Below are 21,618 nucleotides of genomic sequence, written 5' to 3' on the forward strand. Positions count from 1 at the left end.
ATATGTAGTGGAGTAAAAAGTATGATATTTGTCTTTCAAATGTAGTGAAGTTAAAGTACAAGTACTCAGAAAAAATAATACTCAAGTAAAGTACAGATACTCAAAAAGTGTACTTAAGTACAGTACTCAGGTAAATTTACTTTGTTACTGTCCACCTCTGATGACCGTACCTGTCAGCATTTGAGACTCGTGATCGCGAACCGGACAGAAGATCACCGCGATCGCGGGTCTCAAATGTTACGAGAGTTTAAATAAACTAACGGGAGACTCCCGGGCAAAACGATAGTGTTGGCAGGTAACTTATGGATATAACCCAACACCCGAAATAATACCAAAACACTTCAAAACAGCCGGTGGATAAAACCTTGAAAAATTATATATGAGCCCGCCGAATCACAGAGATGCCGAATCGCACGGGACTAATATTATCACAGGACCTCGGTGTTCGTCAAAATATGGTGGGTAATTTGTGGGGGAATTTTTATTCTACAAATTACACACATGGCCGAGTCGCACGGGATTCAGATCACAGACAACCTCTGCAATTATTACAAATGACTAGATGTCCCCAGGTAATACTAATCATGTGCGAACAGGGCTATCAGGGCATATCAAGCGATCTCTAACAAAGCAATAGTGACGCATAGTACAAAAATGTTGTACACGCATAAGATTGCTGCGCCATTCCTATCGGATCCAATATTGACGGCACAGCACTGCTTTTTCATTTTAGTCTCAGCAAATCCAGCATTGACTTGTGCCTTGTTCACAAAAGAATATGCGGTGAAATGAAGCAAACAAACGCTCAGTGTTTTACCCGCGTGAGCTGGAACGTCTTTAAAAATAAACTTCAACCCCGCATTACTAATGTAGGAATCTGAAGGAAGGTTATGCAGCGACTGTGTTCTTCCACAACCAGGCACTGACTGCACAATATTTTGCAATCTTTAACGGCATGTTTATTGCTTGCTCGCTTTATTACAAAATTACAAACGACCTGCTTATAGCATCAGATAAAGGTAACATCTCACTCCTAGTCCTGCTTGACCTTAGTGCTGCGTTCGATACTGAAGACCATAAAATACTTCTAAATCGCTTACACAATTATACCGGTATTCAGGGACAGGCACTACAATGGTTCAGATCTTACTTATCAGGCAGACATCAATTTGTCCATTTAAATGGGGAATCATCAAATCTAACGCAAGTAAATTATGGATTACCTCAGGGATCGGTTTTAGGACCCTTGCTATTCTCCATATACATGCTGCCCCTTGGAAACATTATTAGAAAACATGGAATTAGCTTCCACTGTTATGCAGATGATACTCAGCTATATATCTCATCAAGACCAGATGATTCCTTCCAACTATCCAAATTGGCGGTAAAACACAGCACAGTGCATGGTGTTTATAGACCAAGCAAGATCATTATAATAAATAATATCTAATAAATAATGAAAAAACAGAAAGTAAATGCAGTCTCCCGGTGAGCAAGCCAACACTGCACCTCTGCTGTGGCGAGGAACCCAAACTCCAATGATAAAATGGAGAAAAAAAACCTGGGAGAAACCAGGCTCAGCCGGGAGGGCCAGATCTCCTCTGACGTGTCATAGCTGCACTCAGTGACCCCGACCAAAGCCACCGAGCAACGTCCAGAAGAACAGGGAGAGCCCACGAGCCGCGACCCAGGAAGCCCCACCCGCCGAAACCGTGCAGGTCCACCCGGTCTCATTCCGCGATCAACAACAGACAACAGACGAACAACCAGGGAAAAGTAGTAATGGCATAATTAACTTTATTCCTCTGTTGTCCGACATCGACCACAAAACAAGACCAACCAGACCAGACCCACACAGTCCCAACAAATGAAACGCCCCGAACCACAACAACAAGCCCCCCCACTCCCTAAAACCAGAACCTCCAAGTCTGTCCTATAAATTAGTACCAACCATCGCCCCAAAAGAAAGGCTACAGTGTTTTTCACCTATAAAACAGGAAGATTTAATAAACTTATTGCAACATCTAAACCTACAACTTGCTTATTAGATCCCATACCAACTAAATTATTAAAAGAGTTATTACCCGTTGCAATTGAGCCCATTTATAACATTATCAACTCGTCAATTAATCTAGGCCATGTCCCAGGACCCTTTAAACTGGCCGTCATTAAGCCTCTTATCAAGAAACCAAACTTAGACCCCAGAACTAGGAAACTATAGATCGATTTCAAATCTCCCTTACCTGTCTGAAATACTAGAAAAAGTAGTGTCCACTCAGTTGTGCTCTTTCTTACAAAATAATGACATACACGAAAAATTTCAGTCAGGCTTTAGACCGCATCATAGTACTGAAACTGCGCTCGTTAAAATTACAAACGACCTGCTTNAGAGTGCATCGACGATATAAAGCATTGGATGACTTGTAATTTCCTTCTTTTAAATTCTAATAAAACAGAAATATTACTTATCGGACCAAAGACACGTGAGCAGAATATTTCGGATTATGACCTGCAAATTGAAGGCTGCACTGTTACTCCAACAAATACAGTTAAAGACCTTGGCGTTATATTAGACAGCAACCTGTCATTTAAAAATCACATCTCAAATGTCACAAAAACAGCCTTCTTCCACCTTAGAAATGTTGCCAAATTGCGAAATATTTTATGTGTGGCTGACGCAGAGAAGCTTATTCATGCATTTGTGACCTCAAGACTTGACTACTGTAATGCACTGCTTAGTGGTTGTCCTGCACATCAATAAACAAACTACAGTTAGTTCAGAATGCAGCTGCCAGAGTTCTAACCAGGTCCAGAAAATACGATCACATAACCCCAATGTTATCAACCCTTCACTGGTTACCCATTAAGTATCGTATTGACTTTAAAGTTCTTTTAATACTTATAAAGCCTTAAACGGTTTAGCCCCTACCTACATAACAGAGCTTCTACCACACTACAACCCATCACGCTCTCTAAGATCTCAAAACTCCAGACTTTTGATAACACCTAGAACAGGGATGGGCAACTTTCATAATGATGAGGGCCAGCATTTTTTCTCCTTCATACCAGGGGGCCAGATTACTGTATTAATCTAGAGACACGTTTTACAATTTACTTTTTATTGAGGGAACTCAATATACAATTAATGCCACGAGTTTAAATATAAAACTTGTGCAATTATGCTCATTCAAACAGCCAACTTTTTAAATAAAAACAAATGTATGCATTTCAACCAAGGTACAAAAACACTGTTTTTGATTAGTAGCCAAGAGAACATTTTTAAACTACCCTCTGAGAACAGTTAAAAGTGCTATATAAAACAGTTATTAACTGGGAAAAAATTAGTTATTAAATCCCTATAAAAATAAATTAAAATAGTAATAAAATACTGAATATAAAAACAATTCAGTGCATACATTTCTCCAAACACATTAATTTATAGATCATTTCATGACAACATTCCTAATGCCAAATAGTCTTAATGAGATACCTTGGATGTTCCTCTGACCACATTGATCCAAGTCCAATATTTAACATTAACTATATTCTTTAATAATAACACCAATTAAAACGTATTATCAAACTATATCTTCATCCACGATCAATACATCTCCAGCCAAGAATCAACCCTATACACACACCCCAATTTCCCAACCATACTAACCCCTGAACTCCATCTCCCCTCCCTAAGCCACATCAACTCGTCCTAATCGATTAACCAACACAATCCATACGCTTCCTACTCACATCATCTCTGTCTATCTAACATCTCACTTCACACCACACCCCCGTGATCCTATTTTCACATCCTCCCACATTAAATCCCAAGCCTAGATTATCCCTGATCAAAATCCTCGATACAGTCCATCTATGTTGTGCAAACCCGACAGGCAAAGCGGCCTATCTCACAAAAAGAGTGCCATACAAAAAAAATCGAACTACACGATGACGAACCACACAGTTGAGAGAAACCTTTACTATAGTATACAGTGTTTATCAATTCACTACAAGGGCACTTCAATTTTCAATAGCAAATACTATAGTACACTACAGTATTTTTTGTCTGAGTGTTCAATTTAACGGGACTTTTATTTTGACGGGTCTTCGGGAAGACGTTTGAGTTTTTGTGTGTTTGCCGATAGCTTCACTCAAACAGTAAAACACTCGTAAAATAAACTCTCAGTGCAACTCTGACTGGAAATGAAGTTCATGTGTTCATATCCTCATACAGTGCAGATGCAGACAAATCCTCGGCCATCACTCGTGTTGTATGTTAAACTGTGCACATAATTCACTCGGACATGCAGAACAGCCAGATGACATTTAAATAACAGGATTCCGCGTCCGCATGTAGTTATATGGACTATAAATAGCAAAGGCGGTGCACCTTTGATTATTGTCACACACAACAAACACCACCACGACAAGTGCACTACACACAAACACGCAGCTCTGTCTAATGCACATATTCTTATTATTCTACATATATGTCGCACTGTTGTTGTTTTTTTAAGTTACTTGTACAGTCGGACAAGTAAAATTATCTCTCACTTGCCCATACAAAACATTCACTTGTCGCGGACAAGAGTTAATGTCGAGCCCTGAATATAATTTGATTTTAATTAAATTAATCCCAATTTGGGCTGATATGTTTCCCTTACAAAGGGTGATGGAGAATAAATTACTTATAATTGTGATCAAAGCTCATGATAATTCTTACAAATTTGGTGGAGATTAGTGTTTAAATAATACTGTTCCTCATTGAATCCCCAACAGACAGGGGAGTTGTAGTGCCTCTGCATATTGCATATTTTAGTCAGTGTATATATTGTAACTAAAGTATGGTAATACTGGTAAAATGTACCGCCACAATACCATCACTTTAAAAAGAAACTTTAAAGCATATACCATAAAAATAATCTGCAGTACAATGTAATGTTATTTAAAATAATCTCAGTGTGAAAACCAGCCTACCAAAATTTAATTAACATAGAAGAAAAATTTTATTGTAATCTTGCAAGTGAGAAAAAAAAACTGACTAGAACCTTTTCTATGACTGATAGCATTTTAATGGTGGCTTCAATTCACCTCTGATCAATTTACTAAATTTACAAATATTTGGCAGTTGTATTATTGACACAAAAGCCTACACCTTAAATACAGTATATGATGACCCCATTTTTTCCAATGTATTTCCAAGAAAAAAAGTATAATGTATGAGAATTAAATCGTAAACAAAGTAAACAGACAATTAATCATCATAATCAAAATTATTTATGAGACCATTAATCGCCAGCCAAATTTCATTATTCGTCACAGCCCTATGTGGAACCAATACCCTGAATTATGTCACCATTAAGTGGATTAACCAAACACTTTACAAACAACATATAAATGTTCTAAAAATGAGATGAAAATGACAATTATTAAGTTATATCAAACATAAAATGTATCCAACCAACAGAAAAGTTGCTTAAAATCAAATACAAGCGTGTTATCATTTCAACTAACTTTTCAGCCCACAATAGCCAACTGAATTCACATGTTTTACTAAATGAGCAAAGATCATTCACATCCAGCGTTCTCTTCTGGTTCACTGAGCTTTAAATGATTCTCTGTTCTCTTATATTCACTAGTGACTGAATAGTTTCAACAGTTCAAACAAATCGGTTCAAATGAGTAATTCGTTTGCGAGTCGTTCTGATCACAATGTGCATTCATACTGGCGAACTCACGGTGTACAATATATAGCTGATTAAACGAACCAGCTGCACATCTTAAAACATTACAATGATGTACAGCAGGTTAATTTAAGGAACCTTTTCAAGAAATTGTTCTGCGTCCTGCATGCATCTTGCTTATTTTTTCGGCAATCACATTTAAGCTCACTGCAAGGACGTAATATATGTGGTGTGTGGACCAAAGTGACAGATGAAAATCAAATGCTATCAGTGAATGTCCTTTTAGTTTTACATTGTTAAAAAGATGGTGTTGAAATTAGTATTTCAATCACAATGGTAAAAATACTGTATTAGTTACTTACCCTCTTCTTAAAAATGCAAGTGCCAGATCTGGCTGCAGCTGCTGGGCTTTTTTGGCATCATCAATTGCTCCTAGGACACACAAATGTATTACATAATGTCTAATAAATACCAGTCCTCCTGTAGGACTTTTACTACATATACATTGCATTTATACAGATTATAAAGGAGTCATGAATTAAAAGATCAACTTTAACCCAAGCATTTGTTATATAAGAGGAAATCGTATTCAAGCAAACATCCTGTAAGTGTCAGAACTGAAAACGCACTTGTTACTGAAATTACAACTGTTATTGACACCAGACTCCGTGAACGCCAGTTCCTGGAATGCACCTATCTATGACATAGATAGGTTGAACACCGCCTCCATAGAAGAATATTAACGACTACTTCTCTAACCCCGCCCACTGGTTCGCACATGACAGTACTGAAGTAACAAGTTGCGCGGAACCAGATAAATTCAATTCAATTCAATTCAATTTTATTTATATAGCGCTTTTCACAATGTGCATTGTTCCAAAGCAGCTTTACAGGAGCAAATAAGAAAAACACAGAAAGGTAAAGGTGCAGTCTCCCGGTGAGCATGCCAACACTGCACTGCTGTGGCGAGGAACCCAAACTCCAATGATGAATAAATGGAGAAAAAAAAACCTCGGGAGAAACCAGGCTCAGCCGGGAGGGCCAGATCTCCTCTGACGTGTCATAGCTGCACTCAGTGACCCCGACCAAAGCCACCGAGCAACGTCCAAGAAGAACAGGGAGAGCCCACGAGCCGCGACCCAGGAAGCCCCACCCGCCGAAACCGTGCAGGTCCAGCCCGGTCCTATTCCGCGATCAACAACAGACATCAGACGAACAACCAGGGAAAAATAGTAATGGCATAATTAACTTTATTCCTCTGTTGTCCGACATCGACCACAAAACAAGACCAACCAGACCAGACCCACACAGTCCCAACAAATGAAACGCCCCGAACCACAACAAACAAGCCCCCCCACTCCCTACAAACACCCACCCAGCAACCTCCAATCAAAGTCACTGAGTGCAGCTATAACTTCAAACTGCTGTCATGTGATGTAAGTTTAGTATTAAATACCAAGTATTGTAAATTTAGCATTAATGTGACAAGTAGTCCATAGCATCAGATAAAGGTAACATCTCACTCCTAGTCCTGCTCGACCTTAGTGCTGCGTTCGATACTGTAGACCATAAAATACTTCTAGATCGCTTACACAATTATACCGGTATTCAGGGACAGGCACTACAATGGTTCAGATCTTACTTATCAGACAGACATCAATTTGTCCATTTAAATGGGGAATCATCAAATCTAACGCAAGTAAATTATGGATTACCTCAGGGATCGGTTTTAGGACCCTTGCTATTCTCCATATACATGCTGCCCCTTGGAAACATTATTAGAAAACATGGAATTAGCTTCCACTGTTATGCAGATGATACTCAGCTATATATCTCATCAAGACCAGATGATTCCTTCCAACTATCCAAATTGGCAGAGTGCATCGACGATATAAAGCATTGGATGACTTGTAATTTCCTTCTTTTAAATTCTAATAAAACAGAAATATTACTTATCGGACCAAAGACACGTGAGCAGAATATTTCGGATTATGACCTGCAAATTGAAGGCTGCACTGTTACTCCAACAAATACAGTTAAAGACCTTGGCGTTATATTAGACAGCAACCTGTCATTTAAAAATCACATCTCAAATGTCACAAAAACAGCCTTCTTCCACCTTAGAAATGTTGCCAAATTGCGAAATATTTTATGTGTGGCTGACGCAGAGAAGCTTATTCATGCATTTGTGACCTCAAGACTTGACTACTGTAATGCACTGCTTAGTGGTTGTCCTGCAGCATCAATAAACAAACTACAGTTAGTTCAGAATGCAGCTGCCAGAGTTCTAACCAGGTCCAGAAAATACGATCACATAACCCCAATGTTATCAACCCTTCACTGGTTACCCATTAAGTATCGTATTGACTTTAAAGTTCTTTTAATTACTTATAAAGCCTTAAACGGTTTAGCCCCTACCTACATAACAGAGCTTCTACCACACTACAACCCATCACGCTCTCTAAGATCTCAAAACTCCAGACTTTTGATAACACCTAGAATAACTAAATCCACCAAAGGGGGTAGAGCTTTCTCATACGTAGCACCTAAACTCTGGAATAGCCTCCCCGATACTATTCGAGGGTCAGACACACTCTCCCAATTTAAATCTAGATTAAAGACACATCTTTTCAGCCAAGCATTCACTAATACATAGCTAATGAACAACAGCTACGCTAATTATTCTCTTTCTGCCCTCGCCTCGGGATGCCCATCCCGAGGTAGGGAGAGATTCCGCCAGGCCCAGATGAACATCATATATGCCCATCCCCAACTAGAGATTACGCCAGCTACATCGGAAAATCCCGTGCCATCCTCCTGCGAGAGCCTGCGGACTGACTGACCATCCCAGCTCCATCCAAGGCAATTCCATCACCACCCAAGAAAAAGGCGACCATCTGACCGGCCCAGCTCAGACAATTCCATCCCCAACCGAGAGCAAAGACGGACTACTTGTCACATTAATGCTAAATTTACAATACTTGGTATTTAATACTAAACTTACATCACATGACAGCAGTTTGAAGTTATAGCTGCACTCAGTGACTTTGATTGGAGGTTGCTGGGTGGGTGTTTGTAGGGAGTGGGGGGGCTTGTTTGTTGTGGTTCGGGGCGTTTCATTTGTTGGGACTGTGTGGGTCTGGTCTGGTTGGTCTTGTTTTGTGGTCGATGTCGGACAACAGAGGAATAAAGTTAATTATGCCATTACTATTTTTCCCTGGTTGTTCGTCTGATGTCTGTTGTTGATCGCGGAATAGGACCGGGCTGGACCTGCACGGTTTCGGCGGGTGGGGCTTCCTGGGTCGCGGCTCGTGGGCTCTCCCTGTTCTTCTTGGACGTTGCTCGGTGGCTTTGGTCGGGGTCACTGAGTGCAGCTATGACACGTCAGAGGAGATCTGGCCCTCCCGGCTGAGCCTGGTTTCTCCCGAGGTTTTTTTTTCACCATTTATTCATCATTGGAGTTTGGGTTCCTCGCCACAGCAGTGCAGTGTTGGCATGCTCACCGGGAGACTGCACCTTTACCTTTCTGTGTTTTTCTTATTTGCTCCTGTAAAGCTGCTTTGGAACAATGCACATTGTGAAAAGCGCTATATAAATAAAATTGAATTGAATTGAATTGAATTTATCTGGTTCCGCGCAACTTGTTACTTCAGTACTGTCATGTGCGAACCAGTGGGCGGGGTTAGAGAAGTAGTCGTTAATATTCTTCTATGGAGGCGGTGTTCAACCTATCTATGTCATAGATAGGTGCATTCCAGGAACTGGCGTTCACGGAGTCTGGTGTCAATAACAGTTGTAATTTCAGTAACAAGTGCGTTTTCAGTTCTGACACTTACAGGATGTTTGCTTGAATACGATTTCCTCTTATATAACAAATGCTTGGGTTAAAGTTGATCTTTTAATTCATGACTCCTTTATAATCTGTATAAATGCAATGTATATGTAGTAAAAGTCCTACAGGAGGACTGGTATTTATTAGACATTATGTAATACATTTGTGTGTCCTAGGAGCAATTGATGATGCCAAAAAAGCCCAGCAGCTGCAGCCAGATCTGGCACTTGCATTTTTAAGAAGAGGGTAAGTAACTAATACAGTATTTTTACCATTGTGATTGAAATACTAATTTCAACACCATCTTTTTAACAATGTAAAACTAAAAGGACATTCACTGATAGCATTTGATTTTCATCTGTCACTTTGGTCCACACACCACATATATTACGTCCTTGCAGTGAGCTTAAATGTGATTGCCGAAAAAATAAGCAAGATGCATGCAGGACGCAGAACAATTTCTTGAAAAGGTTCCTTAAATTAACCTGCTGTACATCATTGTAATGTTTTAAGATGTGCAGCTGGTTCGTTTAATCAGCTATATATTGTACACCGTGAGTTCGCCAGTATGAATGCACATTGTGATCAGAACGACTCGCAAACGAATTACTCATTTGAACCGATTTGTTTGAACTGTTGAAACTATTCAGTCACTAGTGAATATAAGAGAACAGAGAATCATTTAAAGCTCAGTGAACCAGAAGAGAACGCTGGATGTGAATGATCTTTGCTCATTTAGTAAAACATGTGAATTCAGTTGGCTATTGTGGGCTGAAAAGTTAGTTGAAATGATAACACGCTTGTATTTGATTTTAAGCAACTTTTCTGTTGGTTGGATACATTTTATGTTTGATATAACTTAATAATTGTCATTTTCATCTCATTTTTAGAACATTTATATGTTGTTTGTAAAGTGTTTGGTTAATCCACTTAATGGTGACATAATTCAGGGTATTGGTTCCACATAGGGCTGTGACGAATAATGAAATTTGGCTGGCGATTAATGGTCTCATAAATAATTTTGATTATGATGATTAATTGTCTGTTTACTTTGTTTACGATTTAATTCTCATACATTATACTTTTTTTCTTGGAAATACATTGGAAAAAATGGGGTCATCATATACTGTATTTAAGGTGTAGGCTTTTGTGTCAATAATACAACTGCCAAATATTTGTAAATTTAGTAAATTGATCAGAGGTGAATTGAAGCCACCATTAAAATGCTATCAGTCATAGAAAAGGTTCTAGTCAGTTTTTTTTTCTCACTTGCAAGATTACAATAAAATTTTTCTTCTATGTTAATTAAATTTTGGTAGGCTGGTTTTCACACTGAGATTATTTTAAATAACATTACATTGTACTGCAGATTATTTTTATGGTATATGCTTTAAAGTTTCTTTTTAAAGTGATGGTATTGTGGCGGTACATTTTACCAGTATTACCATACTTTAGTTACAATATATACACTGACTAAAATATGCAATATGCAGAGGCACTACAACTCCCCTGTCTGTTGGGGATTCAATGAGGAACAGTATTATTTAAACACTAATCTCCACCAAATTTGTAAGAATTATCATGAGCTTTGATCACAATTATAAGTAATTTATTCTCCATCACCCTTTGTAAGGGAAACATATCAGCCCAAATTGGGATTAATTTAATTAAAATCAAATTATATTCAGGGCTCGACATTAACTCTTGTCCGCGACAAGTGAATGTTTTGTATGGGCAAGTGAGAGATAATTTTACTTGTCCGACTGTACAAGTAACTTAAAAAAACAACAACAGTGCGACATATATGTAGAATAATAAGAATATGTGCATTAGACAGAGCTGCGTGTTTGTGTGTAGTGCACTTGTCGTGGTGGTGTTTGTTGTGTGTGACAATAATCAAAGGTGCACCGCCTTTGCTATTTATAGTCCATATAACTACATGCGGACGCGGAATCCTGTTATTTAAATGTCATCTGGCTGTTCTGCATGTCCGAGTGAATTATGTGCACAGTTTAACATACAACACGAGTGATGGCCGAGGATTTGTCTGCATCTGCACTGTATGAGGATATGAACACATGAACTTCATTTCCAGTCAGAGTTGCACTGAGAGTTTATTTTACGAGTGTTTTACTGTTTGAGTGAAGCTATCGGCAAACACACAAAAACTCAAACGTCTTCCCGAAGACCCGTCAAAATAAAAGTCCCGTTAAATTGAACACTCAGACAAAAAATACTGTAGTGTACTATAGTATTTGCTATTGAAAATTGAAGTGCCCTTGTAGTGAATTGATAAACACTGTATACTATAGTAAAGTTAAAAAACATTACAGTATCTTAAGAATTTTACTGCAGTTTATTATAATATACTACTACAGTAATTTATGTGGACAAATATACCACTATTGTATAGTTAAAAAGGAAAAATACACAACTGAGAAATATTCAAACAAATTTAGGTAATCTAAAAATGATATGGCCCTAATTTATCCATCTGTATGTAACATTAATGTCTTTTGTCAGTTACCTGCCTATTCATGATGAACTGCACTTGAAATTTTTTTTTTAATGATGACAACAGACGATTTATACTTGTGCTCCTACAGTTTGGCCTGTGCTACCAAACTTGAAACCTTTCTAGCACCAGTGCTATGTGCAAAAAAAGTTAACTTACAGCCTTAACACTAATAATAATTACTGCTTCCCTTTGTTTTATAGCAGTCACGAAGAGCAGGCCTATAACCGAATTCAGGCGGCCAAAGTGGACACTAGTTAAAATGCTTAGAAGCAAACTTGACCAATCTAGATTCGGAACAATTATATTGAGAATTCAAATGAAATAACATTTTTATCATTGGACGAGTAATTTTTGTACTCGGACAAGTGAATGACAAGTTTACTTGTCCGAAGGACAACCACATGACAATGCTTAATGTCAAGCCCTCAATTCATGATTTGGGGAAATTGCTTAGCATTACGAGCAGGTAGCAAGAATCAGCATGATTAGGGAATCTGTATTATGAACATGAGCATGAACTACAAACAACGTCATGTGTGACATAAAACAGGACTTTATTACCTAGACTAGACACATACCAATCTAACATACACACACATACAGTTTAGCATTGGAAGAAAGTTGAAGTTGAAGCAGAGAGAAGAACAGAGCATGGATTTATAGCAGTATTTGATATTCAGAAGATCAATAGCCTGAAAAAACATCAGTTTATTACTTGTAAAGCACATTTGTTAAAAGGATTAATGATGCTATATGCATCCATTAATAAGACTAAGTATGATACTTGCATGTCTTTCCCATCAAAAGAAAGAAAGTGTCCTGATGCAGTTTGTTGAGGCTCCAGTTGATCTTGGCTGGAAGTGATCAGGGAGAACCATTTTGATGTATCTGGAAAGACGAGGCCGCAGCCTGGCACAAACTTAGGAGTCCGGATGAAGTTGTCTTCTACTCCCTCCTTTAGAGATCCCAAAAGGGCTAAACCTTTGTAAAGGTGGCAGGGACAGAGCCAACCAACCAACTTTTAAGTGCAGCATTGAGCACAATTTTTTTACTCTTAAGTCAATTCTTATCAGTGTTCTTGTGAGTAATTCTCAGAAGCTTGATAAATACAGGCCCAGATTTATAAACGCGACACCGTCTGACAAAATCACCATACATTTACATTTCAGAGCGTGTATGAGGTGACTTTGGCTATATTACTTGTTTGTCTCATGCAGCGCATATCCTTTACTGCGGTTGCTCTTCTCATCGATGTGTTGTTGTGTTATGAGCACTTTTTTATTTTAAATGCAAGTGATAGTTTTATTGTAGAACTGTTGCTGTTACACAGAGTTACACAGTAGGGAGGGTGAGAGCTTGCACACAGACTCACACCAAGCTCATAGAAAAAGGGTGTGCGGGAAACACTTCTAACCTTTCGTTAAGTCATGATAAACTCGATCAGCCGTCTTCTCTGCCAATAACATCTGTGCCTTTTGACATTTACGCGGAAAGGCAGGTGTCACAGTTTGAGTGGGGAAGAACCCAAGCGCAGGCAGGCAGTGAAGGGGTTAACACAAGACTTTAATGAAGACCGACAAAACAGAAAACAAAAACCCACTGTGGGGAAAACAGGACACGATAACTATAACACGAACTCAAAAACAAACACTTCTCTCGAGGGGGGGGGATAAACAATAATCCAGAACAACGACACAACGTACAAAACAAGGCAAGGTAATCCACAGACAATCACGAGGCAAGGTAATAGGAACACGAGCATAACATGGGGAATATACAAAACGATTCAGCACAGGACAGCAAACACAGGGGCATTAAATAGGGAGACTAACAAAGGACGGTAACAATGGGCTGGTGTGGGTAATGAGACAAACGAGGAAACGAGATGGCGGGAACAGAGACGAGGACCGGAGAGGGTACGGAAAAAAGGTCAAGATCTCTCTCTCCACATAAAACCTAAGGCTTTGCCATGACTCTGCCACAAGACCAAGAATAGACTAGGCAAAGTCATGACACCTGTATGACTTTCTTCTGCAGAACACAAAATATATTTTGAAAAAAATTGTTAACAGAACAGCACAGCCTCCCATTCACTTCTATTGTAACCAACAGGGCTCTATGGTTACTTAATTTTTTTTAGGAACACCTGTGCTCCTTGATTAAAAAATGTTTTTTTTTAAAGAAACATTAATTTGGCACCGTATAGCATGCACAAAAATGATAAACTAAGCTTATTGGTTATTATTGATTATACCAAGGGGGCTGTTGAATGCCTCATTGTGATTGGCTGGTGAACGTTCTAAGGGTGTGCATTGTTTTTCAGGAAACGAACATCTATAAAGTAGTTCCAGATCTGTCAACCATCTTACAGTTTCATATCACTGCGCCAAGTCTAACTGAATAATGCTATTATACTGTAGCCAATGTCCACCACAGAATACAGACAAACCAAAACACGCAGGGAATCATTAAAATATATTAAATATGGATATGCCTAATTAATAACATTTGATTTGATATTTACAAACGATGAAATCAAATTGCACATTAGTCTCGTGTGAACTTTGTGTCTTCCCTTGGTTACAGCCAGCTCTTGTACTGCAACAAAAGAGGGAGATCAGACGCAGCACTTTAATAAATAGTTTCTGTAATAACTCGTTGGGAATATTTATAGGCTATATAGTGGGCGGTGCGTCCATTGGCTACTCCGCTTTTTTACTCCAGCTCTCACAGTAGGCTATGTGGTTTAAAAACTGTCATTTGGAGAAGATCATTTGTCTGTTGCTGTGCATTACACTTAGAAACAGTTTATTCCTACTCGTTCATTGGTTTACGTGCTTGGACACTAGATGCACAAGCAAGCGGCGAGAGCACAGATGATGCACACATCTGGAGTCGCAGCTCTCTGTCTTACACAAATAACTCGAGTGTGAGCAACGAGACATGGTGAGAAAGTGACACATCCTGCATTTTCCATGAGTTTTAGAAGTTAATGGCCTGTAAACAATACACACCTACCGCAAGAATTTGTTATTTTCTTCCAAAAAGGGGTAGGGACATGTTCCAAACAAACATTTATTTAGCACCAAAAGCAACATCATATAACTAAAGAAAGCATGTTGGGCTCAGCTATCTAACGCCAGGGGATTGCTCCCAAAAAAATTGGTCATTTATAGGGGTGTAACAATATACTCAGCTCACGGTACGGTACATATCTCGATGCTGGGTTCACGATACGATACACATCTTGATATTTTGAACAAAATTAAAAAATGAAACTGAAATTCAAATAACATTTATTTTCAAAATATTAACAATTCAGTTACTTTTTTGTTGCACATACAATTTTAACATTTTAAGGCTTAACTGAACCTTCTGTACTGCAGGTTTGTCACCGAGTGTTAATTTTGACAGGAAATTTTGATTTAGGTTTAGTCATAGTCTTAAACACTAAAATGCAATTTAGTTTTAGTCATATTTTAGTCATCCCCATCATTTTAGTTTTAGTCGACAAAATCTACATTATTACATAGTCTACATAGTCATAGTCTAGGTTTAACTAATTTAAATGGTGTAATTAAATGTTCCATACAAAGATTTAACTGTTTTGACATAATTTACTTTACCTTAGAATTAAATTAAACCAGGTCATTACCTTTATTTTTCAGAAAAGTTCAGTAACTACTGGATATGCATTGTGCAACACAGAGAATATTATACCATGAACGACATGTACCAGTTCAGTCAGTCTCATTTTGACCATTGACTTGTTCGTTCAGTGAAGGGCGTATTCATTCAGTACATTCAACCAAGGAAACGCTCTGACAGAGCTCACACTCAAACGCTATTGGCTCATGTCTCTTTAAAACTGCACTGTCTTTACTTGAGATTTTGCTTAATTCTCTGGTCCCCTCACTGCTTATCGTGGTAATGAGATTTATAGAAGATTATCATCACTAAATGGCTGGTTGTCTTGAGTGGTGCCTGCAGAATGATATAGTTTTTATAAATAACTGGAAGAGTTTTGAGGGCAGACCTGACCTGTTGAAACGAGATGGTCTCCATCCCTCCTGGGCTGGGGCTTCCATCCTGTCTAGAAATATGGCAAAAAGTCTTAATAAGGCTAATGCTAAAGCTTGACTCGCTGGGGCCCAGGTCAGGGAGCAGACAGAATGGCTTAACCAACTGTCTGCTTGCCGTCTCACATCGCAGAATACACAAAATGTACAACATGTAATAATCCCTTCTCCCGAACATCATAAAATAGAGATTGTGTCTGTCCCCCGGATTAGCAAAAATAAAATAATGCGTAAACCTCTTGAAATTGATTTAATAAACGTTAAACAAATTAAACATGAACAAAATACAGATAATCAACTGTTACGACTCGGATTGCTAAATATTAGATCTCTTTCTAATAAAGCACTTTTTGTTAACGATATGATAACAGATAAATTAGACATGCTCTGTTTGACAGAAACATGACTAAAACCAGATGATTATATTACTTTAAATGAATCTGTCCCCCAAGATTATTATTATAAACATGAACCTTGTCTAAAAGGCAGAGGGGGAGGTGTCACAGCACTTTACAATAACTCTATTAGCATTTCCCAGAAGTCTAACTCTAAATACAATTCTTTTGAAGTCATGGTACTTCATGTTTCAACACCTAATACGAAGGATAAAACATTTTATTTATTTATTCTGGCTATTGTATATAGGCCTCCAGGGCACAACACAGATTTTATTAAAGAATTTGGTGGGTTCTTATCAGAACTAGTACTGGCCGCAGATAGAGTCCTTGTCTTGGTGACTTTAACATTCATGTAGATAACGATACAGATGCCTTAGGAATGGCTTTCAAAGACACTCTTAACTCCATGGGCATTAGTCAACATGTGTCAGGACCCACTCACCTTCGTAATCATACTTTAGATTCAATAATGTCTTACGGTATAAATGTGGACGACGTTAAAATCCTTCAGCAGAGTGAAGACATTTCAATCTCTCTCTTTGAGAGCTTACGACTGATGCACAGCACCGCCCGTTCCTCACCCTCTATCTCCTGGGACAGGACCGCTCCAAGCCGTCGATCCAACGCATCAGACTGCAAGAGAAAAGGGAGAGAAAAATCAGGGTTGTTCAATAGAGGGCCGCCACACAGGTCAGCCTTTACCTGGGTGAAAGCCTGCTGGCACTGCTCCGTCCACTGGACCGGATCTGGTGCTTCCTTTTTAGTGAGGTCAGTCAGCGGGCTGGTGAGGTCTGAAAAATTAGGCACAAACCTTCTATAATATCCCGCCAGCCCCAGGAACTGCCTCACCTCTTTTGTGGTCTTGGGCCTCGGACAGGTTGCAACTGCTGCGGTCTTATCTATTTGGGGACTGACCTGACCGTGTCCCAAGTGGACCTCCACATGCCCTACTGCACTTTTTCGGGTTAGCCGTTAGTCCGGCCCCTCTCAGCGACCTCAGAACCGCTCTCAGATGCTGCATATAACGCTGCCAGTCATTACTATTGATGATAATATCATCTAAATAGGCAGCGGCATATGCAGCATGTGGGCTGAGTGTCCGTTCCATGAGGCGCTGTAAGATGGCGGAAGCCCTGAACAACCCAAAAGGAAGGGTAACAAATTGGTGTAATCCAAAAGGCGTTGTGAAGGCTGTCTTTTCTTTGGATATAGGCAATAAGGGGATCTGCCAATATCCTTTTTTAAATCCAGTGTCGAATAAAATCGAGCCGATCAAGCAATTCATCATCCCGCGGCATTGGATACACGTCGAACTTCAACACAGCATTCACCTTGCGATAATCCACGCAGAATCAAGCAGAGCAGTCCGTTTTAGCTACTAAAACTATCGGGCTCGCCCAATCACGTTTGGATTCCTCTATTACTCCCATATCCAGGATCGCCTCTTAATTCAGTCTGAACCATTTTTTTCTTGTGTTCAGGTAAACAATATGGCCAGCTACGCACTACCACGCCCAACTCAGTCTCAATGTGGTGCTGAATAAGGTTGGTGCGGCCAGGCAGGGGCGAGAGCACATCTGCAAATTCCGCTTGTAAGTTGGTCACGTCAGTGAGCTGGGAGGGCGAGAGGTGATCTCCTGGGGCCAGCACGAGCGAATGAGATCTTCCTCTCTAGTCACCACCGCCGCCAGCATCACTGACTCACTGACTGACCTCTTTTTGTGGAGATTGAGGTGGTATATTTGATGTTCCCCGCTCCTGTCTGACCGTACCACCTCATAATTAAGATCCCCTACTCGTCGTGTGACCTCAAAGGGTCCTTGCAACTTGGCGAGTAACTTAGAACTAGACGAGTTATACAAGTACTTTCTCTCCCGGTGCAAATTTGCGTAATCTGGTTCCCTTGTTATATATCCGACTTTGTCCTGAGCCTGTAACAAATTATCCATCAATAGCCGCCCCAAAGTGTGTAGTTTTTTTTCTCAGGTCTAGGACTGAATTTCGTTTTTGCTGTCTGAAGGTCCGTCTTACCAACTTTCCCTTAGAACGTCCAACACCCAGCGGGGCTGACATCCATAGAGAAGCTCGAAGGGGGAAAACCCAGTAGAGGGGACCTCACTCACGGCGAATAACAGGGGTTCCAGCCATCTATCCCAATTTTTGGCATCTACGTGAACAAACTTCTTGATCATGGTTTTTAACGTGCGGTTAAATCGTTCGACCAGACCTTCCGTTTGTGGGTGATAGACACTGCTACGGATCGACTTAATGTCCAATAATCCGTTAAATTCACAGAGGGTCCGTGACATAAACGCTGTGCCTTGATCCGTGACAACTTCTTTTGGGATTCCCACGCGGGAGATTAACTGAAACAGGGCATCCGCAACACTTTTCGCTAAAAATGCTGCAGAGTGCCACTGCTTCCGAATATCACGTTGCATAATCTACTATAACTATTGCACAGTGATGCCCCCATGCAGATCGTTCTAATGGCCCAATCAGGTCCATACTAATTCTCTCGAAGGAAACCTGCATAAGAGGGAGAGGGCACAGAGGTGCTTTTGGGGTGGCTGGTGGGTTTACCAATTGACATTCAGGACAAGACGCGCACCACCTGCGCACGGTTTCGTGAATGCCCGGCCAAAAAAATCAGGTCATTAGACGATTCAGTGTTGCTGCGTGCCCTAAATGTCCGGCCATCAAATTTCAGTGAGCTGCCTTGAAAAGCATTTCCCGACTGCTCTTTGGTATGACTAATTGGGTTGTATCCTGCTTTGACTGAGCGTCTTGGGTCACTCGATACAACCTGTCTTTTAAAATGGCAAAATAAGGATAGGAGAGCGGTTGAGTTGGTTGGAGAAGCTGCCCGTCGATGCTCCGGACCTAGATTGTATAGCCATTGCCAATAAGGGATAGTACACCACATCCCCGTGCACGCACCTTACCTTAACCATGCAGCTTGTATCCAATGCCTCCGTTTAAATCAGGCTTTGATGAATTGAGGTTTAGTTACATCCTGAATCCACCAACGCCTGATACGTACCCCGCTTAATACTCACTGGTCCTTGGTACAGGCCAGCTTGATCGGTGGCAGCCTGTGGGGCATCTTGGACCCAGATCAGTGTCCCCACCTCCATCACTGGACAGCGATCAACAAAATGATCCGGGTCCCCGCAACGCCAACAGATCGGCCCAGGCTTCCCCGCCGCTGTAGTGGCAGGAAGTGGGCCAAGGACTTGGTGAATAGAGGGCGGAGGGATGTGAGCTATGTCGGAGCCGCTGCGGGGTGAGCCCACCCCTCTAGGTGGCGCCTTTATTGCCGTCACCAGTCCCGTTCCTTGACTTGGTCTCCACTGAAGAGGTTGGCGCAGTGGGAGATTTCCTCGGGACCTGGGCAAAAGGATAGATTTATTGAAAGAAGGGAAAGATAGCGAGGATGGGGAAGAGAAAGAGAGAGATGGTAGGGGTTCGCCGACCGCGGAGCACGCCACCATCTGGTCCTCAGCCAGTTGGATGGCGTCACTTAGCGACGTCAGGCGGTGGCACTGGACCCACTGGGTGGTCGTCCACGGCAGCCGAGCCACAAACTGTTCCAGCACCACCTTCTTGACGACGTCCTCAACTTTGCTCTCGTCGGCCATCTGCGGCAGGTTTCCCGGGGCTGTTGTGCCATCAAAAGCGGCTGGCCCGTATCCCCAAGGTCTCCAGACCGGAAGCGGTGCTGCTCAGGGCTCAGGCCGACCCACTGGAGAATAGCGCGCTTGAGGTCCGTGTAGACCAGGAGGTTCTGGACTGGCAGCTGTTGGGCGGCTAGCTGCGCTTCCCAAGACAGCAAGTGGATGAGTCGCACTGGACAGTCTTGCTGGGCCCAGCCAGATGCTTCCGCAGACTTCTCAAAGAGGTCGATGAAAGCCTCCGGGTCGTCCTGAGGCCCCATCTTTGAAGCGGCACAGATGGCGATAGGGCGTGGGCTGATGGCGCTCCCGTGGTGCAATCCTCCCGGACCATCCAGCTCCGGAACAACTCGCAATCTTCATGCTGTGCTTGAACGAAGGCCTGGAATCGCCTCTCCTGGTCTTCTCTCAGGCCCAGCAGAGCCTGGTGGTGTTCTTAATGAAGACCCGCTAGCGATTGGATGACCTCCGCAAACGGCAATCCTGGCTGAGACTGTATGATGGCAGCGGCGTTCTCCTTCCTTCCCGGGTTTCGGCACCAGTGTAGTGAGGTTCTTTGTATAGAATGAAGGATACAGGCTTGGCCTGGCTGGGAACTCAATGTTTTATTTAATTCCAACACATGGACACTCACAGTGCGTCCTATTACAAAACAACAAATTAAAATACGTCCAAAGATACGGTCATAGTTTTCCTCAGCTGCTGCTGACTTCTCTTTCTCTCGAGTTTCCAGCCGCTCTCTCTCTCTCTCTCTCTCACTGTCCTCTGGTTGTGCTGGCTTTTTATCCGTCTCTCCACCAATTACTGAAATGAGACACGTGTCTATCATAAGCACTTGATCTACTTATGCACTGCTCGTCTCCTGCCTTTGACACACTTGTGGAGCTGGTGACGTCACAAACTAATTAGCATATTTGTGATGTCATCACGTCGTGTTAGTGTTACTTTTTTGAAACTAGTTTGCGAAATTTCCACCAGGAGGCGCAAAGGGAGAGTTTGCACCTTCAGTATTTAACCACATTTACTGTGAAACAGTGAAATTCAATGTGAAAAATGACAGGAGGCAACACATTAAAGATTAAAACAAGAGTTATTCACGTTTATACTATAACAAAAAAGCGATATAGGCGGATAATTGAGCCAAATGCAGGACATAGTGAAGTAATCATTCAATCATTAGAACAAAAACCATTAGAACAAACGTGTTATGATCACAGAGGATCATATAAGGATAATGTTTAAGGATAAAGTCTAAAGCGGCTGCATATTCCTGGTAGTTATAAGAACACACTATTATAATAAAAAAAACCATGTCTTTTCTGTCCTTATATGAGCAAACTGTTGAACCGTTTGATTGTTTTTAAAAAGTTCCATAACCACAGTTTAATACGTCCCTATTCGCGGGCAAGCTTTTATAATAAATGCATCCTTATTTA

The 21,618-nt window shown here is 40.8% G+C and overlaps 1 protein-coding gene across 1 annotated transcript in view; it reads left to right on the plus strand.

Annotated features, from left to right (window-relative positions):
• The window catches only part of LOC130549332 (protein SGT1 homolog), a 62,200-nt gene that overhangs the window by 33,777 nt on the left and 6,805 nt on the right, over nucleotides 1-21,618 (plus strand). The window contains exon 4 of the mRNA XM_057326524.1: nucleotides 9,690-9,759. Coding sequence (XP_057182507.1) covers nucleotides 9,690-9,759 — 70 coding nt within the window. The remainder of the gene's footprint in view (nucleotides 1-9,689; nucleotides 9,760-21,618) is intronic.

Source organism: Triplophysa rosa, unplaced genomic scaffold, assembly GCF_024868665.1.
Source record: "Triplophysa rosa unplaced genomic scaffold, Trosa_1v2 scaffold100_ERROPOS85584, whole genome shotgun sequence".
NCBI classification, from domain to species: domain Eukaryota; kingdom Metazoa; phylum Chordata; class Actinopteri; order Cypriniformes; family Nemacheilidae; genus Triplophysa; species Triplophysa rosa.